The 23351-nt window shown below is 51.4% G+C and overlaps 5 protein-coding genes across 5 annotated transcripts; 2 read left to right on the forward strand and 3 right to left on the reverse strand.

Moving 5' to 3' along the window:
* Window positions 1–25: 25 nt before the first annotated feature.
* On the forward strand, window positions 26–4388 carry QC763_109950 (uncharacterized protein; the record flags this gene model as incomplete). Its single annotated transcript, XM_062907587.1, has 2 exons — window positions 26–3707; window positions 3760–4388. Exons 1-2 carry the CDS (start codon window positions 485–487, stop codon window positions 4386–4388), a joined length of 3852 nt encoding a protein of 1283 aa, XP_062770547.1. The 5' UTR covers window positions 26–484.
* Window positions 4389–6097: 1709 nt separating this feature from the next.
* Window positions 6098–7291, reverse strand: QC763_109960 (uncharacterized protein; the record flags this gene model as incomplete). Its single annotated transcript, XM_062907588.1, has 3 exons — window positions 6098–6703; window positions 6998–7057; window positions 7130–7291. 3 exons carry the CDS (start codon window positions 7289–7291, stop codon window positions 6098–6100), a joined length of 828 nt encoding a protein of 275 aa, XP_062770548.1.
* A 2133-nt stretch (window positions 7292–9424) lies between these two features.
* On the forward strand, window positions 9425–10925 carry QC763_109980 (uncharacterized protein). Its single transcript, XM_062907589.1, has 2 exons — window positions 9425–10622; window positions 10690–10925. The coding sequence occupies exons 1-2, from the start codon at window positions 9686–9688 to the stop codon at window positions 10833–10835; spliced, it is 1083 nt and encodes a 360-aa protein (XP_062770549.1). The 5' UTR covers window positions 9425–9685; the 3' UTR covers window positions 10836–10925.
* Window positions 10926–14288: 3363 nt separating this feature from the next.
* QC763_109990 (uncharacterized protein) lies at window positions 14289–17794 on the reverse strand. Its single transcript, XM_062907590.1, has 2 exons — window positions 16617–17794; window positions 14289–16556 (listed from the first exon to the last, which is right to left on the reverse strand). The coding sequence occupies exons 1-2, from the start codon at window positions 17078–17080 to the stop codon at window positions 14774–14776; spliced, it is 2247 nt and encodes a 748-aa protein (XP_062770550.1). The 5' UTR covers window positions 17081–17794; the 3' UTR covers window positions 14289–14773.
* Window positions 17795–20356: 2562 nt separating this feature from the next.
* On the reverse strand, window positions 20357–23187 carry QC763_110000 (uncharacterized protein). Its single transcript, XM_062907591.1, has 2 exons — window positions 21228–23187; window positions 20357–21176 (listed from the first exon to the last, which is right to left on the reverse strand). Exons 1-2 carry the CDS (start codon window positions 22060–22062, stop codon window positions 20638–20640), a joined length of 1374 nt encoding a protein of 457 aa, XP_062770551.1. The 5' UTR covers window positions 22063–23187; the 3' UTR covers window positions 20357–20637.
* Between the last annotated feature and the right edge of the window lie 164 nt (window positions 23188–23351).

Raw genomic sequence — 23351 nt, forward strand, 5'->3', positions numbered from 1 at the left:
CCACCCACCACGGCATCCATCCATCCCATGCTGTTCGTCCAGCATCGCCGGCCCAGATACATAAGTAACCAAACAGTTCTTGTGGAATGCGCCCGAAGCTGACGACGCCGTACCCGACATTGCGAATCACTCTGCGAATCCCGACCATTACATCTTTTCTCTGACAACCCACCCAAACGACTCCGTTTTCCCCCGCGCTGTACCACTCGAGCTTGGTACCTACACACACTGCCAACGAACCCGTCACCTACCTATCTTTGCCAAGCGAGCTTCCCTTTTGGCGGGATTGCGTCACGTCTGATCCCACCACCACCACCGCGTTTTTCTCGTTGTCTACTACCTACGAGCTTCCTCGACATAGAATCTAAGCAATAGTTGCATGACTGCTACCCATCGTCGACCGCCCAATGGTGGCTTATAACACAACAGAATTCAACAACACCATACAGTGAAAAAGGGGAGGGAGAGGGAAAAAGTCGAATGAATGCAACCCCTAAACCCCTTCCTGAGCGCCTTCCTCAAGAGCCCGGTGCTGGCGCAGTGCCTCCCGCCGCAGCAGCACATTCTCTTGGTGCCCCTGGCGGATGTGCTCCTCAACTCGCGAGACGCAGAAACAGGGGCGCCGCTGACGGCGTCGATCGGGTCGGAGGAGTTTCTCGGGAGTCATGTGGTGAGGATACCGCTTTTGAAAGGGGGGAAGGATGGACAGGGTCAGGGACAGCAGCAGAATCTAAGGGAGATGAGAGGGAAGCCGAAAATGTACGGGACGGTGAATGGGAGGAGTTTGGTGGTCAAGGACGGGGGGGTTTACACCAACAAGGGGTTTAAAGCACTGGCCCAGGCCAACTTGCTGCATGAGACGCTTTGGTACCCGGATACGTTGGACCCGAGGCAGTTTTTGATCTATTTTATTAACCGGCCTTTGGTGGGGTCTTGGGAGGAGGTTAGGATTGTGCCGGCTGTACCACCACCACCGTCACCGTCGCCGGCGGAGGGGGGATTGCGGAAGGTGTTGTTGAGTGAGGGGGGGACGGGGACGACAAGGAAGAAGGATATCAAGAGTTTTCATGAGCTGCTGGTTAATTTCCCGAGTATTGCTAAGCAGATGCAGGGGGGGCTGGAGAAGCTTTTTAGGGAGTTTACGATTGTTTTTGAGAGGATATTGCCGCCTCCGCCGCCGCCGTCGGGGAAGACAGTGCCGGAGGGGGAGCCGGGGAAAGGGGTCGGGGTTGCGGGGGGAGAGGGGACGAATGGGAATGGGGCGCCGGAGAATGTGCTGACGGAGGATGATGAGGAGGTTATGAGGACTTCGTTGGAGACGGCGGTGACGACGGCGATTGATTTGTTTCAGAATGTGGACAAGCAGCAGTTGTCGCTCTTGGGGGCGACGACGGACTTGACGGGGCCGGTGGTGGAGAGGTTGATCGAGCGGTATATTGCCGAGAATGTGCACCATTTGCTGTTTCCTAGGATTGCCGGGTTGAGGAGGCAGGATGATTTGGAACTGGAGGCCAAGATAAGGCAGATGAACAATATTGACATCTCGCAGTTGGGGATTGCGATTGATGGGGGGATGAAGGCCAAGAGGGAGGTGGTGAGCCGGTTGGGGAATGCGGTCGAGGAGTTTAGGAAGATGCCGAATGCGAGTTGTCCGCAGGAGATGATGGAGATTTTGCTGGCGACGACGAAGGCGGCGACGCAGTTTAGCGAGGGGGCGGCGACACAGGGACAGCCGAGGTCGGCGACGGAGAAGCCGGCTATGACGATAAATGCGGATACGCTGGTGTCGCTGTTGCTGTATGTGGTGATCAAGGCGCAGATCAAGCACCTCCAGGCGAGGTTGGCGTATATAAGACATTTCGTCTTTATCGATGATGTGGAGAGTGGTGAGATGGGATATGCGCTTAGCACCTTCGAGGCTGTGTTATCGTATCTCGACCGGGAGTCTGGAGGGCTGAGGAGGGCCAGTCGTAGGAATAAGGCTTTGTGGGATGCTGTTTCGAAGGGGGATATGCCGGAGCTGAGGAAGATCTTGGAACCAACAGAGGATGCGATCGAAGATGAGGACGATTACGGGTCTTCACGTTGGCGGAGGCGATCGTCAACTGGTTGGAGCTTCACGAATGGAGCTTCGTCAACAACTCTAGCAGCATCAGAGAGGTTCTCGGTCGGATCTGGGCTCGGTCATGTGTTTCCATTTCAAAATGGATCAGCCGAAACTCTGGAACAACCACCACCAAAACGCATCAAGAAGGTGTCGATGGACACCAGGAGTATGTCCAGCGGCTCCGAGATTTCGTTTCGGTCGTTGCCCATGAGCATCGGGACGTTCACAAGTGGGATCGAAGGCGACACTTCTATTGAGCGCCTGGTTCAAACACAGGACGCCAAAGGGGAGTCGGTTTTGATGATGGCGATTCAACATGGGCAACCACAGGTGTTGAAATACTTGTTGTCTTTTCGGCAATACTACACGGCACCGGTCATTCTGGAGGACCAGGACAACGAAGAAACAACGTTGTTCAGCGCGGCCGTGCAGCTGGGCAATGCCGAAGTCATCAACGGACTTCTTGATTACATTCTCGACTCTACAGGAGACGACAACAAGATCAGGGAGTATCTCGCTCGTCAGGACACCTGGGGGCGGAGCGCAGCGCATTATCTGTTCCACGCACCCTTTCTAATCGGTAGAATCGGCCGGTTACTCCCCTGGAGACAAAAGGACAAGAACAGGCAAACCCCATTGTTTGCTTTGTGTCGATCCTACGATAACCCAAATTACTACACCATGGTGGAGGAAGGGCTGGAGATTGCGACCAAGTGTCAGGGAGATGGCCAGCCTCTACACATTGACGACCATGTTGATCAGAAGGGGAACACCCTTCTTCATATTGTCAACGAACCAAAACTGGCACTCAAGATCCTGCAGCAGTGCGATTTGGATGTCAACGCTACAAACGAAAAGAGGTTCACGGCGCTGATGTTGGCGAGTAAATACGGCCGGTTTGATATGGTCAGGACGCTGTTTGGCGACCCAAGAGTCGACACTGCTGCAAGAGAACTTCGAGGTCTGACGGCGGTGGAGTTGGCCAAGGACGATGACTTGCGCAATAAGATTGATGATCTTGTGCTGTTTTCCCTCTCCCACGGCAGCTCCGACTCCCGCACTACGGGAGTAGTCAGGTCATTCTTTGTCGAAGACGGCACCATCCGCTTCGTGCTCAAGTCGGGGGCCCCAGTTGACGAGCATAGCTATGCCGTGACGACCTGTCGGAGGTCCCTGGCTGACTTTGAGCATCTCGCCAAGTTGCTGCAGATGGAAAACCCAGCGTCGTGGATCCCTTCGCTGGCGGACCTGAGATCGCCGACGCAGATCCCTTCACGGCCGAGTAGGGCGGTGCTGAAGGATTTACAAATCAGGATGGACTGGTTTTTGAAGGTGTTGCTTGCCCACCCGACGTTTTCCACGCACGAGATGCTGTGGGAGTTTTTCCTCGTGCCGGATCTGCAGCTGGATCAGATGGCGGAGAGGAGCAAGCTCAAGGCGGATGCGCTGTTGGAAAAGGTGCATGAGGAGCTGGAACCGGTGCAGGATCTGAGGGAGGTGGAGCAGTTTGTTGATCACGCTAGGGATATCGTGAGGAGCGTGCACTTTTCGACGAGGAGCGTGGCGAGGAGGGCGAACAATATTGGGAATGTGGTCAATGGTTTGTTTTTTCCGCCTCCATCACTGTCAGCGGTAACTAATAGTGTGTAAAGATCTCTACGAGTCCTCCACCCTCCTCTCCAAAGCGCTCGCCACCCTCCCTTTTCTTCCGCAGAATTACATCTCTGGCTTCGAAACCTACGTTCGCTCCTTGGCGCCTTCGCAGTCGTCGCCTATTTCGCAATTTTTTTCGGCGTTTCTGGCGCTGTACAGCAATATCGAAGCTATACTCAAAGCGCTGGGGAGACCACCGCAGACGATAGCAAAGATTGTTTCTATTCGGAAGGAGGTAGAAAGGAACTATAACACGCTTAACAGGTCAAGTAGATGGCCTTTGGGACTGCTGGATGAGACGAGGCAGAGGATGAATGAGGATAGGGAGGAGAAGGCGAGGAAGATGGAGCAGGAGGCGGAGATGCTTGGCAGGGAGCTGAGGTATACGCAGCAGACGGTGGCGGGGGAGTTGGCGGGGTGGAGGGAGATGCATGAGAGGTTGGGGAGGAGGGCGATTAGGGATTTGGCGAGGGGGATGGTGGTGCAGGAAAGGGGGAGGTTGGAGGGGGTTAGGAGGGCGTTGAGACGGGTTAAGGAGGGGGGGGAGGGGGTGGTTAGGCCGAGGATGAGGGTTGGGTTGGTTGACGGGTTGTTGGATGAGGGGGAGGGGAGTGGGAGCGGGGGTTAGCGATGGAGGGGGGAGAGCCTACCTAGCGAGTGGCTTTTGTGTAATTTTGTGTTTTTGGTGATGGGGTTAGGATAACAAGATCGGGATTAAACGGATGGGGGATACCCGACGACTTTTCTGTTCTTTTGGCTATGAGTAAGGTTTTGTAGGGAAGAGGCAATGGGAGAAGAGGGGTTGTATTGATAGATGTGTAGGGTTATTCAGCACATATTATTTTTGAGAGAGGTATGGCCAATGCAAGCCTTCCCTGAGCTTTGCACATCATCAACCACATTAACGATTATATCCTCAAGCAGCACGACAACCGCAACCAGCCAACTCCCAAACAAAAAACCCCCGCAAGACGTATCCAAACCTACACCACCACCGCCCTTACTCTTCTGCTTTTTTCCCGCCACCGTCGTCGTTACTACCCATCTTGATGCAGTTGATATTTCGCTCGGGATGTTCACGATCATACAACACATAAGTGGGATACCTAACCCAAGGGGTTATGCGCCGTGACCCCTGGACACATTGTCCGCTGTCAAGTCACCCCGCCAGCGTCGGGACATCGTTGGCAAGAAAGAGTGATGTTGCCTCCCCCCCCTCAATGTGGACTTCTTCACGGCTGCTGTTGGGAAATCGACGAATCCCCCACGAGCGAAGGTATTTCCACCTTTTACCCTCGTGCTCTGCCGCCGCGACGTGGATCTCGGATGGTTTGTATGGTTCGGCCGTCATCGTGAAGACATACCTTTTGGTCTTTCTTGGGGGAGCAAACTGTCAGATGGATATGAGAGGGGAAAGAATAGTGAGGTGCCTTGGATTAGTACCTAAGTTCACGCGAGAGCTCCAGCTTTGAAGAAAAAGATAGGAAGAAAACCTTTACAGAGCCCCCTGCTTATTTACCCGATGCCCCCACCCCCAAAAAAAGCCAAAGTCTAAAAGAGGTGGCTCACGCGAGTATCTCTTTTGATTATCAAGCGTGGAAGGACATTTAATAGGCTCTAACAGATAATTAAAGCGCTTAAAAAATAACTTAAGAGCCTCGAAAGATAGTTAAAGACTTTACAAGATAGTTAAAAGGCCTTGAAAACAATTCAAAGGACTCTAAAGATAGTTTAAAGGCTTGTTGATTTTCTTGCAAGGCCTTTTATTGCATTGTTTAAAGGGCGAGTAAATAGGTGGAGAGGGAGCGCTGGTAAGATAAATAGGGGGCTCCGTAAGAGTTCTCTCAAAGTTAAGCCCATTTCAGTTTAGGAAGACGTAAGAACAAAGTTTTCGCACCAATGGCTAGCCATACACAGCAGCTATGGACAGTCGTCATGGGTTATGGACAGTTGCCGGACACCTGTGATGATCTTGGATGTGATCGCCAGAGATCAGAACGGCTTCATTGTAACCAGGCTTGGGATGCCCATGCAACAACACAAGACTTTATATTTGCCAATATGGGCACCTGACTGTTCGAAAAGACAAAGTTTCAACAATTTGCGCACGTGCAGGTAAACCGCATTATATGTCAAGAGAGACATGTTGGGCCCACCGACAAAGATTGGTTTCATGTATTTTATTTATCACCCACGACACGACGTTTAAAGAAAAAAACACATTCTGGCAAACTCAACGTATCCTACTCACCAGGAAGCTCATCCATCTTCTTAGAAATCACAGCCCCAAGCCAAATCCTCAGGTATGCCACAAGGGATCATCCCTGTGGTCCATCATTACCCTGTGAAGTCGAGTGACCTTGAGGCAGTTGGGCCTCCGCAGCCAGCTCCGTAGTGCTGGGGCGGTGCCGCCATGGGATATCCCAGTTGCTGATTCTGTTGCTGTAGAGGACCTGGCGCAACTCCGGTAATCACGGGGAAAGCTGCTGCATGGGGTTGTTGAGGTTGAGGGTTGTAAAACCCTCCCCCTTGCTGGCCAAAGTGTTGGAAACCGGCGTGCATGAAAGGCGCCGCCGACCCAGCCGGTGTGTTTACGTTGGGTACCGTTCCCATCTGCCCAAACATGACATGCCCAGGTCCTTCTGCCGGCCTGCGGTTGTCTGAGTGGTTATGCTGTGATTGCAGGTGTATCGTCTCATCGGTGCGATATTCATCGATACGGTAGCCCCATCTCTCGGCCTTTGCCGAGTCGGTCTCTGACTGGATGCTCCAGCGGTAGTGGTTGAACTCGTGGGACACCGCGGACACCCGCTCAAAATGCTCCCTCTCGAGTTTGATCCTGCCGCCACTGGAACGGTATCCCGCCAGCGCAACAGCGCTTCGGAACGCATTGCGGATTCGGCGACCGTTCCAAACCGGGCCGATCTTGGAGTCCTTCGCGTTCTGCTTGTCGGAATAGCTAAGAATATGTCAGCCTCGTCGAGAAGCAGAACACAGTTCCATAGCTGGGCCAGCTGTTCTAGTCTCTTCTCGGCTTCACGTGGAGAAGTACCGAGATCGCCTATACATCTGTTAGCTCTCTCCTGGCTCTGCTCTATGAAACATGTACAACCGATACTGACCACAGGTAATGGGGAGCAAAGGGCGATCGTCTGCTTCTACAGCGCATTCTGATTCATGTTGGCAATCCCCAAATCGGGATGGTGGTTAGTAGATGTAAAGAGGGATGCCACTTACGAGCTGTTGATGCTTTTCCAACACCAGGCACCCCGTGTAGGAGAATGGTGACCCCCTCTCCTACGACCTCTTGATTACTTTTCATACCACGAGCAAAATTGGCGAGGCGTGACACTTACCCTTGTCCCTTACAAGATCAAAATGCAGGCTGCGTGGTCCCTCGTGATCGGAATGCGACTCAATCAGAGACTGCACCAAACGTTTATGCCCATCGGGAAGCTGTAAATCGTCCCATGGCTCCGACCGCCTCCGCGTTTTGTTCATCATCTCCTCTCCGGCGTTGTCTTTGCCCATTTTGAGGCAGGCTACATGGCAAATGGTTCGTCAGTGGTATTTCAGAGTAGGTACTGTATGTAAGCACACTGAAAGGAAAAGGAAAACGTGCCTCATTTTCTCGTACCGAAGACAAATGCAAACACTCTAGCTGGTAGAATCAGAAGATCATCCCCTTCGGTTGGATAGGAACGCTCCTTATCCCATCTTTGGCACTTGGCCCATTCTTCCTGGATCACCTGGTATTTCCTGCAGTGCCCACTCACAGTCGACCATAACCTCGCTACCAATCCACTCAGCATAATGCGTAGCGTTCTCAGGCACGTCGGCATCCTTTTCATGGAGCTTGTCCCCGTTGGGTCTCAATATCTGATTACGACCCCGGTGTTGCCATGTGGCTTGGCCGGGTACAATTGACAAAGATCTGCCCCCGCTCCACCAGACTTTGATCGGTCGGTTATGTGTTCCTTCTCGGCTGATATTTATTTGCCAAAAGTGTAGGGCTCTAGCATCTCCTTGGACTTCAAGGCTTCAGCAAGACGTTGCGCCGATCAGAGTGCTATCGAGGCGTTCGAAACCACGTCCTGGGACGGTCTCGGACAGCGAGGTCGCAAAGGCAATGGGGGCATTTCAAGCCCACCAGGACCGAAGGCGCAGTTGGCGAAACCCTTTTGAAGGCTGCCGATAAACTCGGTGGTATTGCCGCCCGCCGTATCGAATTCCTTGTCGGACTAGTGCCGAACGACAACTGTATTGGTGGGTGTTCTCGCGGGTGGCCTAAGACTGCTTTGTAATGTAAGGAACTATCTGTTCCTTGATGTCCAGAGTTCCTGCTTACGGCCAATGGCTGGACAGCGACTCGCAAGAAGGCGATCCGCATAAAGATACTGGAAATTCTAGACAGCTTGGGCAACACTGTCTCACATAGCAAGGCACAGATTAGACTGTATCGTGGCGATCCAGATCCAAGACACAAGGCAGAGGATCTTCACATGGCCGTTCTGGAATTCATTCGCCATGCCGTTTCCTACTTCGATCAGCCAAGTGCTTGTAAGTCTCTCCTTCTTCACTAAAACCCTACAGGACCTAAAGCCAAGACCAAAAAACTGACACCCCAGTAGTTGAATCTCTCAAGGCGTTCTTTCAGCAGAGTGAGTACGAATCGAAGCACAATGATGCCCTCGACAGAGTTAAGAAGGCTTCGGGAGCATTCGAGAACAGTATATCAATCTGCTCCCAAACCCGCGTGGAGAAAATCTACAAAAACAGCGAAACTCAAAATTGGCCAACGATTTCCTTATATTTTACCCTTGCAGGTGTTGCCAAGGATTTTACTGGCGAGTTTACCTCGACGTTGCAAGCATGACATGCATAGCGTACGGCTAACCTCGTCCTCCCTACAGCCCACAGGTCAGAATCAGTTCGGTATTCTCATGATCGAAGATGCATTCGTGACCTTGCTCAAGTCTCTCGAGTCGCAAGTTCTCATTCTCCACGACGAGCTGGCATTTGAGTGCAATTCTTCGCTCTCTACTCTCAGCTACCTCTGCGCCTTGATCGCCGAGATGATGTCCTCGCCCGGTGTGTTCCCGCTCAGCTTTTTCTGCGGTCTTCACTGCCGAGAGGTCGATGCTCTTCAAGCTGGCTATGGCATCATGCGCAGTCTAGCGCTGGATCTTCTGCGACTGTTCGGAAATGCCAACAGTGCCACAACTGGTGACCCGAATATGACTGCCCAAGGGCTCATGATGAACCATCTTCCTACGATCTTTTCTATTTTCAGCAGGCTCCTCCTACAGAATATACCCGCTGGAGCTGTCTATATCATGGTGGATGGCGCATGATGGCTGGGTTTTGAATACCTGAAAGAAGAGATAATCACATTGCCTTACACCTTCCCAATATCACAGGGACCTCGGTGACCACTTGTTCAATAACATTCAAAAACAACAAAGTTGGAAAGCATCCACAAGGTAGCATTGATGACAACCCACACATGCGTGGAGATAAAAAGAGAGGACTGACCAAACGTTCCAAAACCCCACAAAATGGAAGCCAAGGTAAAAAGCTTATCCGTACAGCGACAGGGGTGACACCCTTGCCATATCCCAATTTGGAAACCCAGGCGTTCAAGCGAGGAGCTGACAGGCGATCCATCGTTGGCCGAAGCTAAAAGCGCTATTGAAGAGAACTCCATCAGAATCTTGATCTAGACCACCCAGAACCAGGTTGTCGGGGTCATCGCGCATATGCAAAGGATTTGAAGTAAGATTGCGCTCAAGGGATCAGTGGCAATGGAAGCCTTAAAACATTGCGTCTCTTTGCTGTTCTTTTGTTCTTCTTCTTGATCTTCAGCTTTTCTCAAAGCCGTCCATTCGTTCTTTTGATCATATCATTCCAAGCCACTCATTCAACATGCTGTCCAAGACCGGAAGTGGCGTCCTCCTCCTGCAAGCCGCATCCCTTCTCTCGGGCGCGGCAGCCCGTTGCCTCCGGACCTGCCCGGCCGATGACCCGCTTCTCAATCTCCTCCGTTCCGAGTCGGCCTCCTCCGACTTCTGCCGTGACTTCCTCGGTCTTCCTGTTTCTACGCTCGAAACAACCGTCACCCCAACCGTCGTAGCCACCGTGACCGAAACCAGCTACGTCACCGAGGTCGTCACCCAAGTCGACACGACCATCACCGTCACCCTCCCTGCCGACGAGTCTCCCAGCACCACCGTCACCGTCACCCCCGCAAAGCGTGACAATGCCTACCCAACCTGGCTCCCAACCAGCTACGGCGAAAAGTACATCTCCCAAGCCTGCTCCTGCCTCAGCCTCCCCCCCGCCATCAGCACCGTAACCTCCACCGCCGATGCAGTCACCCTCACCGACGCAACCACCATCACCGAAACCACAACCGAAACAATCCACACCACCGCCATCGCCACCGAAACTGCCAAGCCCGCTCCCAAGCCAGTCAAGCGCATGATCAAAATCGAGGTTATCCGCAAAAACGCGGGCACCCCCCTAGGATGGATCTACAACAGCAACGGTCCCGCCATCACAACCAGCAACAATCAGCAGCCTACTTTATTCGAATTCAACCTCCTCGAGAACGAGACTGTCGGGTCCCAGCTGCGGTTGAGCTCCTCGTTTGGCCCGCTTGGGTTTAACAAGGATAGCCATCCTAGTAATATCGTCGAGCTGGAGGATAATTATGGTTCTCTCAAGTTTGTCGCGCCTACTGAGCCGGGGGCGGTTCCTCAGACGGTGGATGCGGGGAAGAACAAGTACGCGAGTGATATTTGGAGCGTTGATACGGAGACGAGGGAGATTACCTGGCAGTGGGTTGCTACTAATGGAGGGGGTAAGTTTTCTTCGTGCTTTAACTGTTTGTATTAGGTGTGGTTTACTGACTGGAGATGTTGATTTAGTTCCCGATATCAAGCTGTACTACGTGTCTGGCCGTCTTTATCCTGTTGGTGATGTGGAGAGGTTCATGTACGCTACTAGCAACGCTATTGGCGCGAGGGAGGAGGTCAGGTTGGTGTATACTTTGGTTGGGGAGTCTGTTTTGTAGATTTCTTTGGTTGAGGAATGAAGTTGGTTGTCTACTTTGTTTGGAGCAGCAAGTCATCGTAATTTTTTGCAATTGAATTGTCTTTTGTGATGCAGTGCCATTTAACCTAGGGCAGGGTTGAAAGGGTAGGTTGATTCTAGCTTGCTTTTACAAGCAGGTTATTTGTGCACATTTCTTTTGCATTGAACGATCTAGTCTCGTCTTTGCGAATATTTCCAACAAACGTTGTTTGAATTTATAAATTGCTCCCAGTTCTTTTTTCTATGCGCCCGGCAGAGCATCGAGTCTTCATTCAGGCATCTAAACGATGCACCAGCAACAGAGAGCTGGGGATCCATCAAACAACAGCTGGATTGCTTGTCTGGGGGATAGTTGGCCAAGGTTCCAACACACCAATCACAGTCCACCAATCCACACCAAACAAAACACCCCCCTTTTTATTTCCCCAGGGGTGCTGGCTCTCTTTCTGGGATATGCGAACCAACTTTTTGTCAAAGAAAAGGGAGCCAAAAAAAAAAAAAAAAAAACAGCAAAACGCATGCAACACCGGACATTCCCCAATGGTATCGCCCACCTGGGTATTACTCCGGTGGCTGAAAGCTGTTATTCACAAGTTTGATGACCGAAGTGGACTTTTCTTTTGGCTTGTTTTGAGTTTGCTAGTGCCCGTCACCTAGCACCACAGACACATCACGGACAAAGAATAAGAGACTGCAACGAAAAATCAAAGCCTGAAAGGATAGTTTAAATGCTTCTAACTGTCATTTTTCAAGGCCATTCATCTATCTCTGCAAGGCCTCTTGGCTATCTTTTAACGCCTTTTGATACTTTTTCAAGGCCTTTTGATTCTCTTCCAAGGCTTATGGCAGTCGCCCTATTTTCCTGTCCACGGCGTGTGAATGAAAAACCCAGCCATCACGCGTGTCCACAAACGCCTCACCTCCACTTGTCATGTCAAAAACCTTGAGCTTGTTTGCCGGCGCAGGCGGGCAGTGTGCAGTTATACATTTGCTGGCCCCCTCTCCCACGTTCCTCCATTTTTCTTTTTCCTCTCAACAGCAGATTCAAAAGGTATGTACCGCCCTCTTCTAAAACGTCTTTTTAGAAAACTTAAAAAAAAATCAAAATAAAAAAATTTATAAAAAAAAATATGTGTCTTCAGATATTTTGAGGTGGTTCTCCATCATGAAGAATGAAACCTCATTCTTTTCCTAGATGTTGTTTCTAACAGGAGTTGAACGGACCACCTATTATTAGGTTGACACACGGATACTCTTGTCATCATCATTAAGCACCTTACACCAATGACAACTTCTGTTGGGATCGAGCTGCTTGATTTGAGGTTGAATGTGTCTATCAATCGTTCTGGGGCCAGGAGGGAACGGGTGGACGGTCACTCTGGGGGAGGGGGGGAACGTGGAAAGGTGCGAGCGGGAGGGAAGTCACCGATGGGCGGGGGCATGACGGCTGGCGCTTACTCACTGCAAGCAAAGAGAAACTGGGGGATGAGAAGAAGTGATTTGACAGTGATGAGAACAGTAATGGGCATGCCGTTGAGACTTGTGGTGAATGATGTCAGGCTTGGACCTTGATGGAGTCCCCACGGGAGGCTTGCTGAATCTGAGTTGATCACTATCTGCTGTGGTTTGATGGCATTGTGGATTAACTGTTCAATGTGAAATACCAAGATAATCTCTTCCAAAGTTGCTTCATGCAAATCAATATCAACCTGGTGAGCCGGTAGCGTTATAGATGGCTCCTGAGTTTGGTCGAGATGGGGATTTGGGCAGGGGAAGAGACGACTCTTGAAAGATCCTATTCCCGGTATTGCAGAGGCCCTGTTGAAGGATCAGTCTAAACCTCGGACCTGCTTTTCTGATAAAAACCTGGAAAACAGTGGGTCTGCTTCGCTGGATGCGACCATACAATTACCTAACTGATAGCAGGGGCAATCAAACGGCTGAGAGAAAATGTTGATAAATAGGGGCTACACCCCCATCCTCATGTCTCATGACAACATCGCGTCGCCTAAATACCCATCATGGTATCTACAGTCTTCTATCTCGCCTGCCTCTCAGCCCTCCAACTCCCCTTTTCGTCCGCCCAAAAAACCACCACCGCCACCACCGTCCCAATCCTAGACTGGGGTTTCGACTTCCCCGGCTCCGCCATCTCCGTGATCGGACAAACCTCCGGCTCAACAACCTACCGCCTGACATGCAACTCCCCCGGCGAGTGCCAATGGACTCAAGTCCCCGATAGCGCTTCTTACCTGAATAACATGGTAGGCACCATGACCTTCATCGAAGCCGGCGCGCCCTACAACGCAGCCATGACACTGAACATCAGCGCAAGAGGGACCGCATTCTCCTACCAGGCGACTTGCACGCCGAGAACAAAGCCCATCACTATTCAGACTACCGATTCTGAGGGGAGGTTTACTGATTTCCCTGTGAGGGCACCTAATCTGGTGGATTGCACATCAACTTCGATGGGGAAGGAGCCGACGCCGACGTTTGAGCTTGACGGGACGACGGGGGTGTACAAGATGGTTGTTATCACGCAGGGGGTGGAGAAATTAGATCTAGGCGCTGCGCCTACGGGGCTCATCACGACCGGTGGGGTGTACGAGTCTCGGGATGAATGTGAGTACTTGATTTTACTTCAAAAAAGAACAGGGGAAGATGAGCTAATGCTTCTTGTCTACCAGCTTCTGGTTCATCTTCTTCGTCGTCGTCGTCGTCGTCGTCGTTTTCATCTTCAACGGGCGCAACGGACGCTCCAGCGGCCAACACGCAAACTCCAGACTCTGCTGGGGGTAAGCTTGTCACTTCCAGCCTTGGGATGGCAGGCTTTGTTGTGCTCATGGCAGCACTGTTTGCTTGATCATGATTTGAATCTGGATAGAGCTCTACCAAATCAACTGGGAGTAGCCGGACAATCGAGCCAAGTTCCTCACACCTTATTAGCCCATCATGTGTTTCGGCTTGTCTCTACCCAAACCTGTATCCAGCGATAGTCTGATTTCCCATTGCGCTTATGCAGTCCCTGTGAAAGAAAAAAAATAACTAAAGTAACAGTGCCAGAACTGACAACGTCAAATTCAAGTGCTGACATTGGAGAACGATGATTCAGGGGCAACCAAAAGTGGTCTCCACAACGGCTTTTCACCCATTGCTGTAAAAACATGATAGTAAAATATTCCCCTTTCTTTTTGGATACACTGCACAAAAAATTCTTGACGGTTTTCGAAAGAAAATGAAAGTGAGAGAGATGTAAGGACTAAAAAACAAGTCTAAAACATACAACACCAGGGATTCCCCAGTGGTCACCCACCTGAGTACTAGTCTGGCAGTCAGCTGTTTGACTAGGGGAGAGCGGACGGGATCCCGTATTTTCAGCTGCTTATGGTCGTATGTGCTTATTTGAGTGGAAGAATGATATTATGAGGGAGGTTTGCTGGTGGAGGAGGCAAGTAGAAGTGCGAGGTGAGACTAGTGGGTGATGGGTGTGGTTAGATAGGGAGAGAAAGAGTAATAGTGAGAGTTGAATCAAGTGGGTACGAGTTTCTACGATGGTTGGGCAGTAACGGTCGGGTGATGAGTTGGTGCTAGCACTGCTGGGTCGTGCCGTCTTTTTGTTCAAGTGAGGATAAATCCCCCGTGTTTTTATCTAACTCCCTCCCTCTCTCTCTCTCTTTTTTTTTTTTTTTTTTTTTTTTTTTTTTTTTTTTTATCATTTTGAAAAATGTGTTGCGAAACTGTCAAGATCATTTTCAGTAAGATAACTATATAACTGTTGGGAACAAAAAAAGTTTTTTGGGTGGTGTGTTTACGATACAGCTGTTGTCGTCGGTGGAATAAGCTGTGCATAAATGTTGGTTGCCCCTTGTTACCAGCCCCTGGAATCGTTGCACAATGTCAACAATAACCACGTTGCTATAGCTCTTCAACAGCATCACAAAACTCATCACTTCCCTCAGATTCTTCTTCATCGTCTTTGCTAATACTTTCCAGCAGCTCATTAAACGCCTGACGAAGCTCTGCTGTCGACTCTCGCTGGTTGAAGATTTCGATGGGCGTCTTCATCTTCTGACCGCCGTCCAGATCATCAGCAAGCCCCCGCATCTTGGCGTCTGTAAAGATTTTGAGCATCTCGACATCGGCAACTGCCGCCAAGTAGTGAAGAATACTCTTCCCGTCTCGGTTTTTATAGCGATAATCACTACCGCGCTCAAGTAGAATTCTGACGTTTTCATGCCGCGAGTAGAAGACAGCATAGATGAGGGGTGTGTCACCATCCTTGTCAACATGATTGACATTAGCACCAAGCTCGACGAGTAAAGTTACTGCATTTGGGCTCGTTCGCGAAGCGGCAAAACAGAGAGGTGTCGCGCCTCTCCATGTCTCGCAATTGACATCAGCGCCATGTTGCCTGAGCAATGACACGATCCTACCGTCAACCGCATGCCCTATTGCGTTTACAGCACAAATGATTGGTGTTGTGCCGCGATCATCAATGACCGCGTTCACATCTGCACCGGCCTCAACAAGCAGTTTGGCTACTTCGTAGTGGCTGAACCAACATGCTTGAAATAGGGGTGGCGTCCCGTGTTTCTTTTTCAACGATACCGACGCGCCCGCCTTCAGGAGTTTCGAGGCGGCTTCTGTGTCTCCCTTAAATGCTGCCATATCAAGTGGGCTCCATGTGCTCTCCGGATCAACATGGTTCAAGTAGGAGAGGTACTCCGGCTTGCCGAGAGCTTCTTCAAGATTCGCGTGTAGCACTCCGCTGACAATAAGGTGTAAAGGAGATAACTGAATACTTTCGAAGGCGGGTATCAACTCTATGAGCTCATGGGACCCAGGTCTGCCGGACAGGTGTATCTGAATCGCTTCGTATAGGACCTTGGGGTCCCTGTCAGCCTCAGCGAATGGGTCAGCCCCTGCTTGTAATAGAAGTCGAATCATGGGGATGTTGACCCTATAAAGCGCTGCGAGCAATGGGGTCTCGTCGGTATTGCCTCGAACGTCGTATACAGATGCACGCTTGTCTTGAAGTAATTGTCTGACCCCTTCGACATTCCCTCTTTCAATGCAACCAAAGATGTTTGTGGCCGTGCCCGGTGTTCCAGTTTCCAGACGGTTGAACATGCGGATGTTTAATTCGGGTGTGCCATGCATATTGCTTGAAAAGAAGGCTGATATGCCTCCTCGGTATAGCCAGTTCGGGCAGTTGTAGTGGAGCATGACCTCTTTAGCCCGGGGCAAGTTTGTGTTGACACAAGCCTGAGACGTGCATTCTCCGCCGATAGAGCCACCAGACACTCTAACCACCAGGCCGAATAATGACAACTTCCAGGTGTTGTACTGTAGCAAATAGTTCGCTATTACGTGACATCGACAGGGACAATGGAAATCGCAGCGACGACGACGTTGACGGTGGCGGTTACATGGGGCCTGCGGATATGTGTTTCGTACTTCGATGCCTTCATTTTCCATAGCGCGATCGTTCGACTGTCGCAGGCTGGCAAGACAATCCTCCAATCTCGCCATCTGTCGAAGAATTGGATCTCTCACTTCGGACAACATATTGGTTCTCAGGTCTTCGACCTTGGAGACCACCTCTGGCATTATCTCGCTCGCCAAAGCATGAGAAATGTGGGACTTGAGCTCAGCTGTCGACCGTTCAACCGCCGCGCCGATACCAAGAGACACCCGGCTTCAACAGCAACATTACAGTCAGCAGCGCTAACCTCACAGCCATAGTGAAGACACTCACATATTCTGCACAACCAACAATCGATAGATCGCTAGCGTAGCGCTCTTCAAGCTCTTTCTCAAACCAGCTACCGTGGTACTTTGTCTCAACCAGGCCAACTTCCTCCTCTTCCCTAGATCTTCCGGCTTCCACTCCCCGCTCTCCAGCCCGTCTCCATCGATAATATTCTCAATCACCTTCTCAATCCTCCCAATAACCACAGTCGCGTCTTCAAAGAGCCCGACCAGCATCTCAGCAACAGACGCAAACGATGCCGACTTGAGAGCCTCCTCTGATAACCCAAGATACATCTCCCTCAGCCCCGCTTCTGTCTCCTCAAAAAATTGCTGCGAACGCCGGAGGTCATCAAGCAAGCGGTGGAGGCCTTCGGGTGCCTCGCGCCAGGTGTCGACGAGGGAGTAAACCGTGGATGAGGTGCGGACAACAATGGTTGAGACTCCGAGGATAGCCCCTAGGACCTCCATCGTGTGACCAGTCGAAGAACTGGAGTTGTAGAGATGCTTGGGCGAACAAAAAACGGCGTGCTACAGTCCACGTGTATTTCCCAGGGGCTGGACATTGTAATGGAGGCACGACGCCCTATCAGTGACCCCGCTTCGGCGGCAATGTCGCGACCACTCAGTTAATATCGAATAAATTGGCAAATGATCGCAATTCATGCATGGGAGGGAGAGACATGAGCCCGTCGTAAAGTTGCAGAGCACGAGCGCAGCCTTGCTGCAGAAGGGTTGGCATGCGATAGAGACTATGTATGGCATCCCAAGATAAAGACCTTTTGAAGCCCTTGTATTCCATTCAGGATCCTGTGGGTAGTCGTGGTCGTCGTCATTACCGTCGGACCATCTGCCACTATCGTCCACCTCCGGGTTGCATCTCGTTCTTGAGCGTGGTTTTATACTTGGTGGCTGTGCCGGGGTACTTCCTTGGGTGTAATGGCGATGGTAGCGATTAGGGGTTGTAAGTAGTAATAGGGAGCTCAAGTGATGTAGACGCGGATCTATGGCACTTGATGAGTGGCAGTCTACCAAGACTCCTCAAAAAACAAGAGGAGAGAAAGAGAGGCAAAAACATACAACACCAGGGATTCCCCAGTGGTCACCCACCTGAGTACTGATCTGGCCCTTTCAAGCTTATCTAGGGCAGAGCGGACGGGATGCCGAGTTTTCTTGAAGGTATGGTCGTATGTGATATCTTATGTTCAAAATTGGGCTTATATAGATTGTCTTGAAGGAGGGAGGTTGAAAAGCTGCAGGTGCTATGTGAAAGAGGTATATATCGAAGGCCCCACCTGGGAGCAAAAATGGCATTTTTCAGCGGGGAGTTGTATTGGTTTTGATGAATAGCACGTAGTCAAAAAAGGGAACGAGAGATACTGCAGTAAAAACACACAGGTCTGAAAAGATGGTGTTGGGGGTGGATGTTGATCTAAACATGCAGTGGCTATTTGTAGAAGGGGGCAAAAGTAAGTGGCAAACGGGGACCAGATATTCGTGTTGTCCAGCCGTGATTTGGACCGACTCGATCTACCTTTGCAAGGTAGATGTATCTCTTCGCCCCGTCCATCCCCACCCCCTACACCCGCATGTGTATGAATCAAGCTATAGACCTTCGTCCCCCTCACCTTCTCATGAGTATAACCCAACAGATGAATGTGCGATTCGACATCCAAACGCTCCTGGAGCCAGAGCCATCACTCCACTCGTATGTCTTCCTCGTCAAGATGGAAGGAGGCCCTTTCTTGGCCGACTCTTTGGACATTCGTCCCAAAAAGCCATTTCAAAACTCTCATCTTCCAACACGTTTCGAAGGGCACGTTCCAGACAAAGGATATAGGCGCGGTGCCAGAGGGGGGAAAGGACGTTGTCGTGCTGACAGTACTATGCTGGGATTCCGTGGTAGTTTGCGATTTGGGCGAAGGGATCTGGATGACTTAATGGAAGCGCTTGGATTCTCTAAACTCCACGGACGAGGAGGTCGAGATCTTTGGGGCAAAGCTTGGTGACATCCTGCCGCAGATGGTGTTGAGAACCGCGAATGATCGCTGAGGGTTGCGAGGAAGACATGGTGGCTAGCTGAGCTGAAGGTTTATTGAGGGAATGATGGCCGTGAACTCGAATGCCTCTGGATGTCTGGAGAAGTTGCTCACATCTCCCTGCCTACTTACACGCCAAGATCACGATCCGTCAAAGACATATCGAAGTGCCTTTCCAAAACTTTCCTCCTCCTCGCTGCCCACCTAACGACTCCATGATGTTATTCTTCACTCGAAGGTACCCACCACAAGGCTGATTCAATCTCAGCTGAAAGTCTAGAACTTTATGTAGTAAAAACTCCCCCCCCAAAGGTGTGGATGTCGAGGAGCATGCATATAGTAGGAGTGGTGGAATCTTCCTGGTGATATTAGTGTTTGTCTGTTCAGAGGCTTACCAAGGGGGTAAACTTTGATACATCTGACTTGATCGCCGACACGACCATGGCAAATACCTCCCCTTTCCTGCCAAAACCACGAAAACATATCGCCCTCTCAGATGAGAACATCCTACCGAATCCCATCCTCTATACATCGTCCATCATACACATCGCCAAACTCCCATTATATATCCCACAATGCGCAACCAAATTCCAATATTCTGCAATCTCCCTTACTCACTCTTCCAAATATAGCCATCCTTCCTACTCCCCCCTCCTCCCCCGTCTCGGCGCCTGAGGCGGCGCAGCACCAATTCTCTCCTCCCTCGTCCTCCCCCCCGTCCTCGTCTCCGGCGTCACCATCTCCTGCCCCTGCCCCCTCCCCCTCCCACCAGCACCACCAGCAGCAGCCCTCACCCTTCCCCCAATAACCGGCGGCGGCCCCATCACCTCCGCCTCCCTCTCCCTCTCCCTCTCCCTCTCCCTCTCCCTCTCCCTCTCCCTCTCCCTCTCCCTCGCACTCCTCCTCACCGGCCCACCACCCCCCCTAACACCACTCGGCGTCTCCAGCTCCAGATGTCCCCCCATCCTAGCCTGCGCCCTCGTCAGCGGCACCCCCGTACTCGGCGGCAGCGGCGGCGCACTCATCATTTCAACATCCTCATCTCCATCCCCACCCTGCACAGGCGTTTGCTGTCCCTGAAAAGACAAGCTCACCTGTCTAGCTTGCTGTTGCGCTCTCGCATAGTACGATATCTCCTCCTCTTCTTCCGACTCCGATTGTTGAGGCAACGGTGGCGGGGAGGGAGGAGAAGAAGAAGGAATAACCCGTCTTCTCGTCTCAGGGACGCCAAGCGATCGACGCTCATCCCTATCCCGACGAGCAACAAACCGGGCTTGGATCCGCTCCTTCTCCGCCAGGCGGTCCTCGTAGTCGGCTATGTCTTCGGGGGTGATCGTTAGGGTTGTTAGAGGGCGGCGGAGCATGATTGCGGTTTCGATATGGGCGTCGTGGAGGGGTATCAGAAGGTTGATCGGTTGGGCAAGTGGTCGCGGGTGGGTGGTATATCGATTATAGTACTCGCTCGCTGTTTCGTACAAAATGTGCAGTGTAAAAAATGCTCAGAAATCCTGGTTGTCAAAGTTGCGAAAGAATCTTGTGGTCGAGAGAGAGCTCAGGAAGCTGGTCGTCGCTTTATCGGACGCGTTGCTGCGCTTATCGAGAATTTGAAAAGCGCGCCGCCAGACTTAAAGTGGCAGTCAAAGATGTCAGGGTTAGGGTCACTTACACGCCTCACTTTTACCCTCTCTGGACAGACCGACCTATGCTTATGATGGTGGCACTGGTCATTTCCTTTACATATTTTCCATAACGTGCGCTTCATCATTCTGCGGTTCTCTCTATTCTGAACTGAGCGTAACATACAATTCACAGCTCGGTGCCTAAACGAAACGAAGCCATTCCCATTATTCTGCTCGACAGAACTTTGGATTCCAGTCCAACGACCGTTCTGTCCAGATCAACCCCCCTCTATCATGTAATACAGTGCCGGAAATACCCCCAAAAACTTCACATACACCCAAAAACCGCCCTTCTCTCCATCCTCCAAATCTACTCTCCGCTCCTGGGCGCAAACCCCAGCTTCTTCTCCTCAACATGAAACATGGTCCAGTGAGCCTTGAAGAAAACATTTCCATAAATGGCAAAAGGGAAGCCCCTCGAGCTCTGAACACCACCATAGCAGATGGTTGCAGTAGCAGGGTCATCCAAATCAGCCGGGGCAAAGTTGATCAGTTCACCGGGAATCACAGCCTTGTAGCTGCTAATGTACAGAGTAAGATCTGGCAAGGTGGAGTTGCAAGGGAAGACCCAGCCGCCGTAGATTTTGGAGTCGTAAGCATTCGCAACCTGGCGGTAATAGGCCTGGACGATGGCCTCGGGAATCATAAGGAGAGTGGTGCCCGTGTCAGCAATGGCAGGGTGCTCGAGAGGAACGACAATGTCCGAGATGGCGCTGTTTGTGCCGTTGAACCCGGTGGAAAAGGCCGTGCCCTTGAACTTCCAGTAGCCGCTGGCGGCGTCGACGGGGATCATGGTGAGGTTGCCGAGGTACTCGGTCTCGTCAATGAAGCCGAAGTTGTAGTTGCCCTCTGTTTCGTGGTTAGCAAGACAATCTGGCAAAGAGAGGGACCAGGACATACCCGCTGCCTTGCGGATGTTAGCGGTGAAAAGGGGCATGGCCAGCGACTTCAAGGCGTTGTCAATGAACGTCTTCTGCTTGTTCGGGCGGACCATGTTGATGGACTGGAAGCCAAGTCCCAAGATACCCGAGGAATGCTCATCGCGGGTGAAGGACGAGGAAACCTGGTTAGCGGTCTCTACCGCCTGATTCTCCACCTTGATACCCCCCACGTCGACCGTGTCAAGGTAGACCTCGCCGGATGAACCACTGCCGTCACCATAACGAATGGACCAAGTGTGGTTCTGGAGCTTTTGTGCCGACGTGCTGTTGTCGATGTGGAACAACTTCTGTCCACCTTGCTGAGACACGGGCGTGTTGCTGCTGAACACCCACAGATCAGAGGATCCCGTGTCGAAGCAAAGGGGGAGCGTCTGAGGAGGGTTCCCAATATCCACCGGGGTCAAGTACTCGACGTCGAAGGGGATGGGAGTAGCAGTCACCTCTCCCTGCCCCGTGTTGTTGTTATAAGGTGCTGTGGCGTTGTCGGGAGTACGGGCGGACATTAATGACCTAGCCCGCAGGTCAAAGCCGATGTCCAAGAGAATCTGGCGCAGCACCGTAAGAAGGGTCTCGGGAAGTTCGATATCGTATTTTTCGTAGACGGCAGCGAGGGCCCTGGGGCCTTTGCCGTGCTGGTTGAAATGTACATTCTTGATCTGGGCGAGCTTGAATGAGCGGCCCTCAATGTTGCGAGACTTGACATCAGACGGATTCGCCTGGAGGACCTGAGGAGCAGCAGCAGCCTCAGTCGCAGTCAAGAGGGACACCGCAGCGACCGCAGCCCAGAACTTCATAATGAATGAATGACTATGCCGTCAAAGCAAAACCAAAAAGAGAACGAATGAACTGAAAACCAAAAGCAAGGGAAGAAAGAATGACGAGAGGGAGTGTGATATCCCTCGAGTGTGGTTGACGAGGGAAAACTAAGGAATGAGGTTCAAGTGAGTTCAACACTTGGCAAACAAAAAGACCAGTCTCGGTCGAGCGGTCATAGACTGATATTTAAAACCAAGGGCAGCCCGGGTTAGGTGCTCCTATTTAAAACACAAAACCCCATACCGATCAACCGGAACGGATGGAATGCATTTCAACAAGGTCAAGAGACCAAGAGGCTGGTAGCACCACTCGGTGCTCCGCAAATGAGTCTCCATTCCTGATCTTCAACGGTTCGAAACCGCCAAAGGCGGTTTCTGCGGTTATCCCAATTTGCAGCGGTGGACCTTGGAGGAACACCTGCAGCAAACCGATCGCCCTCCAGGGACCTGTTTGGTGACCGCTAACGGTGTGGTACGACAGAAAATCGTTGGTGGTGAAAAGGGCCGCTCGCCAACCAGCATGTCGGAATGCTGTCGCCCCCATTGAAATATCTCGGCCATAAAATTAAGTATAACCGGGTGACCTGCCACCAATCATCACTTGAGGGAGAAAAGCTTGTTTATTTGAAACAAAAGAACTTGAAGACGAACAAGCTCCACCGTTCTCGCATTCAAGAATTGGCCGTCATCTGTTTGTTGGTGAGCCGGTACTCCCGAGTTGAACGTCGATCGGAGGAGGGGTCTCTTCGGTTTGCTGCCGTGGACCCTGCTCCGCCTCCGGGTCCCCTGCCGATCCGAAAATCATAAAAAAGGGAGGCCGCAGAGCTGAAGAGGTAAGGTGTGTTTGTGTATATTACACAGCATGTCGCAACCACGTGTGCGATGCATGGCCTCGGTGTCTTGACTGTTGTGTTTGGTAAATTTGCTAAGCTCGGGCTGGATGTTGGTTGGGTGGGAGAATGAAAAGTTTACACACACATAACCCTAACCCGTCAACTACTCAGTGTAAGAGCGCTGCCTAAAGTCAGACCAGTTGCCACCAACTGCCAGCTCAACCTTTGGATTGTGTGTGAATGCGCTCCGGCCGCCACTCATGTGAGCTTCCTTCAGGCCTAGCAGATGACGCGGCAGCCTGACGAAAGCCTCTATTCTGAACTCGGGCACGGAGGAAATAGTTGATGGTGAGCTGTCTCGAAATTCTGGCCGGTTCTGTTGTTTTCAGCCATACTTGACAGCTATTTCTAATCACGCCTCTATCTTCTCTTTCC

This window comes from Podospora pseudopauciseta, chromosome 1, assembly GCF_035222475.1.
Source record: "Podospora pseudopauciseta strain CBS 411.78 chromosome 1, whole genome shotgun sequence".
NCBI lineage: Eukaryota > Fungi > Ascomycota > Sordariomycetes > Sordariales > Podosporaceae > Podospora > Podospora pseudopauciseta.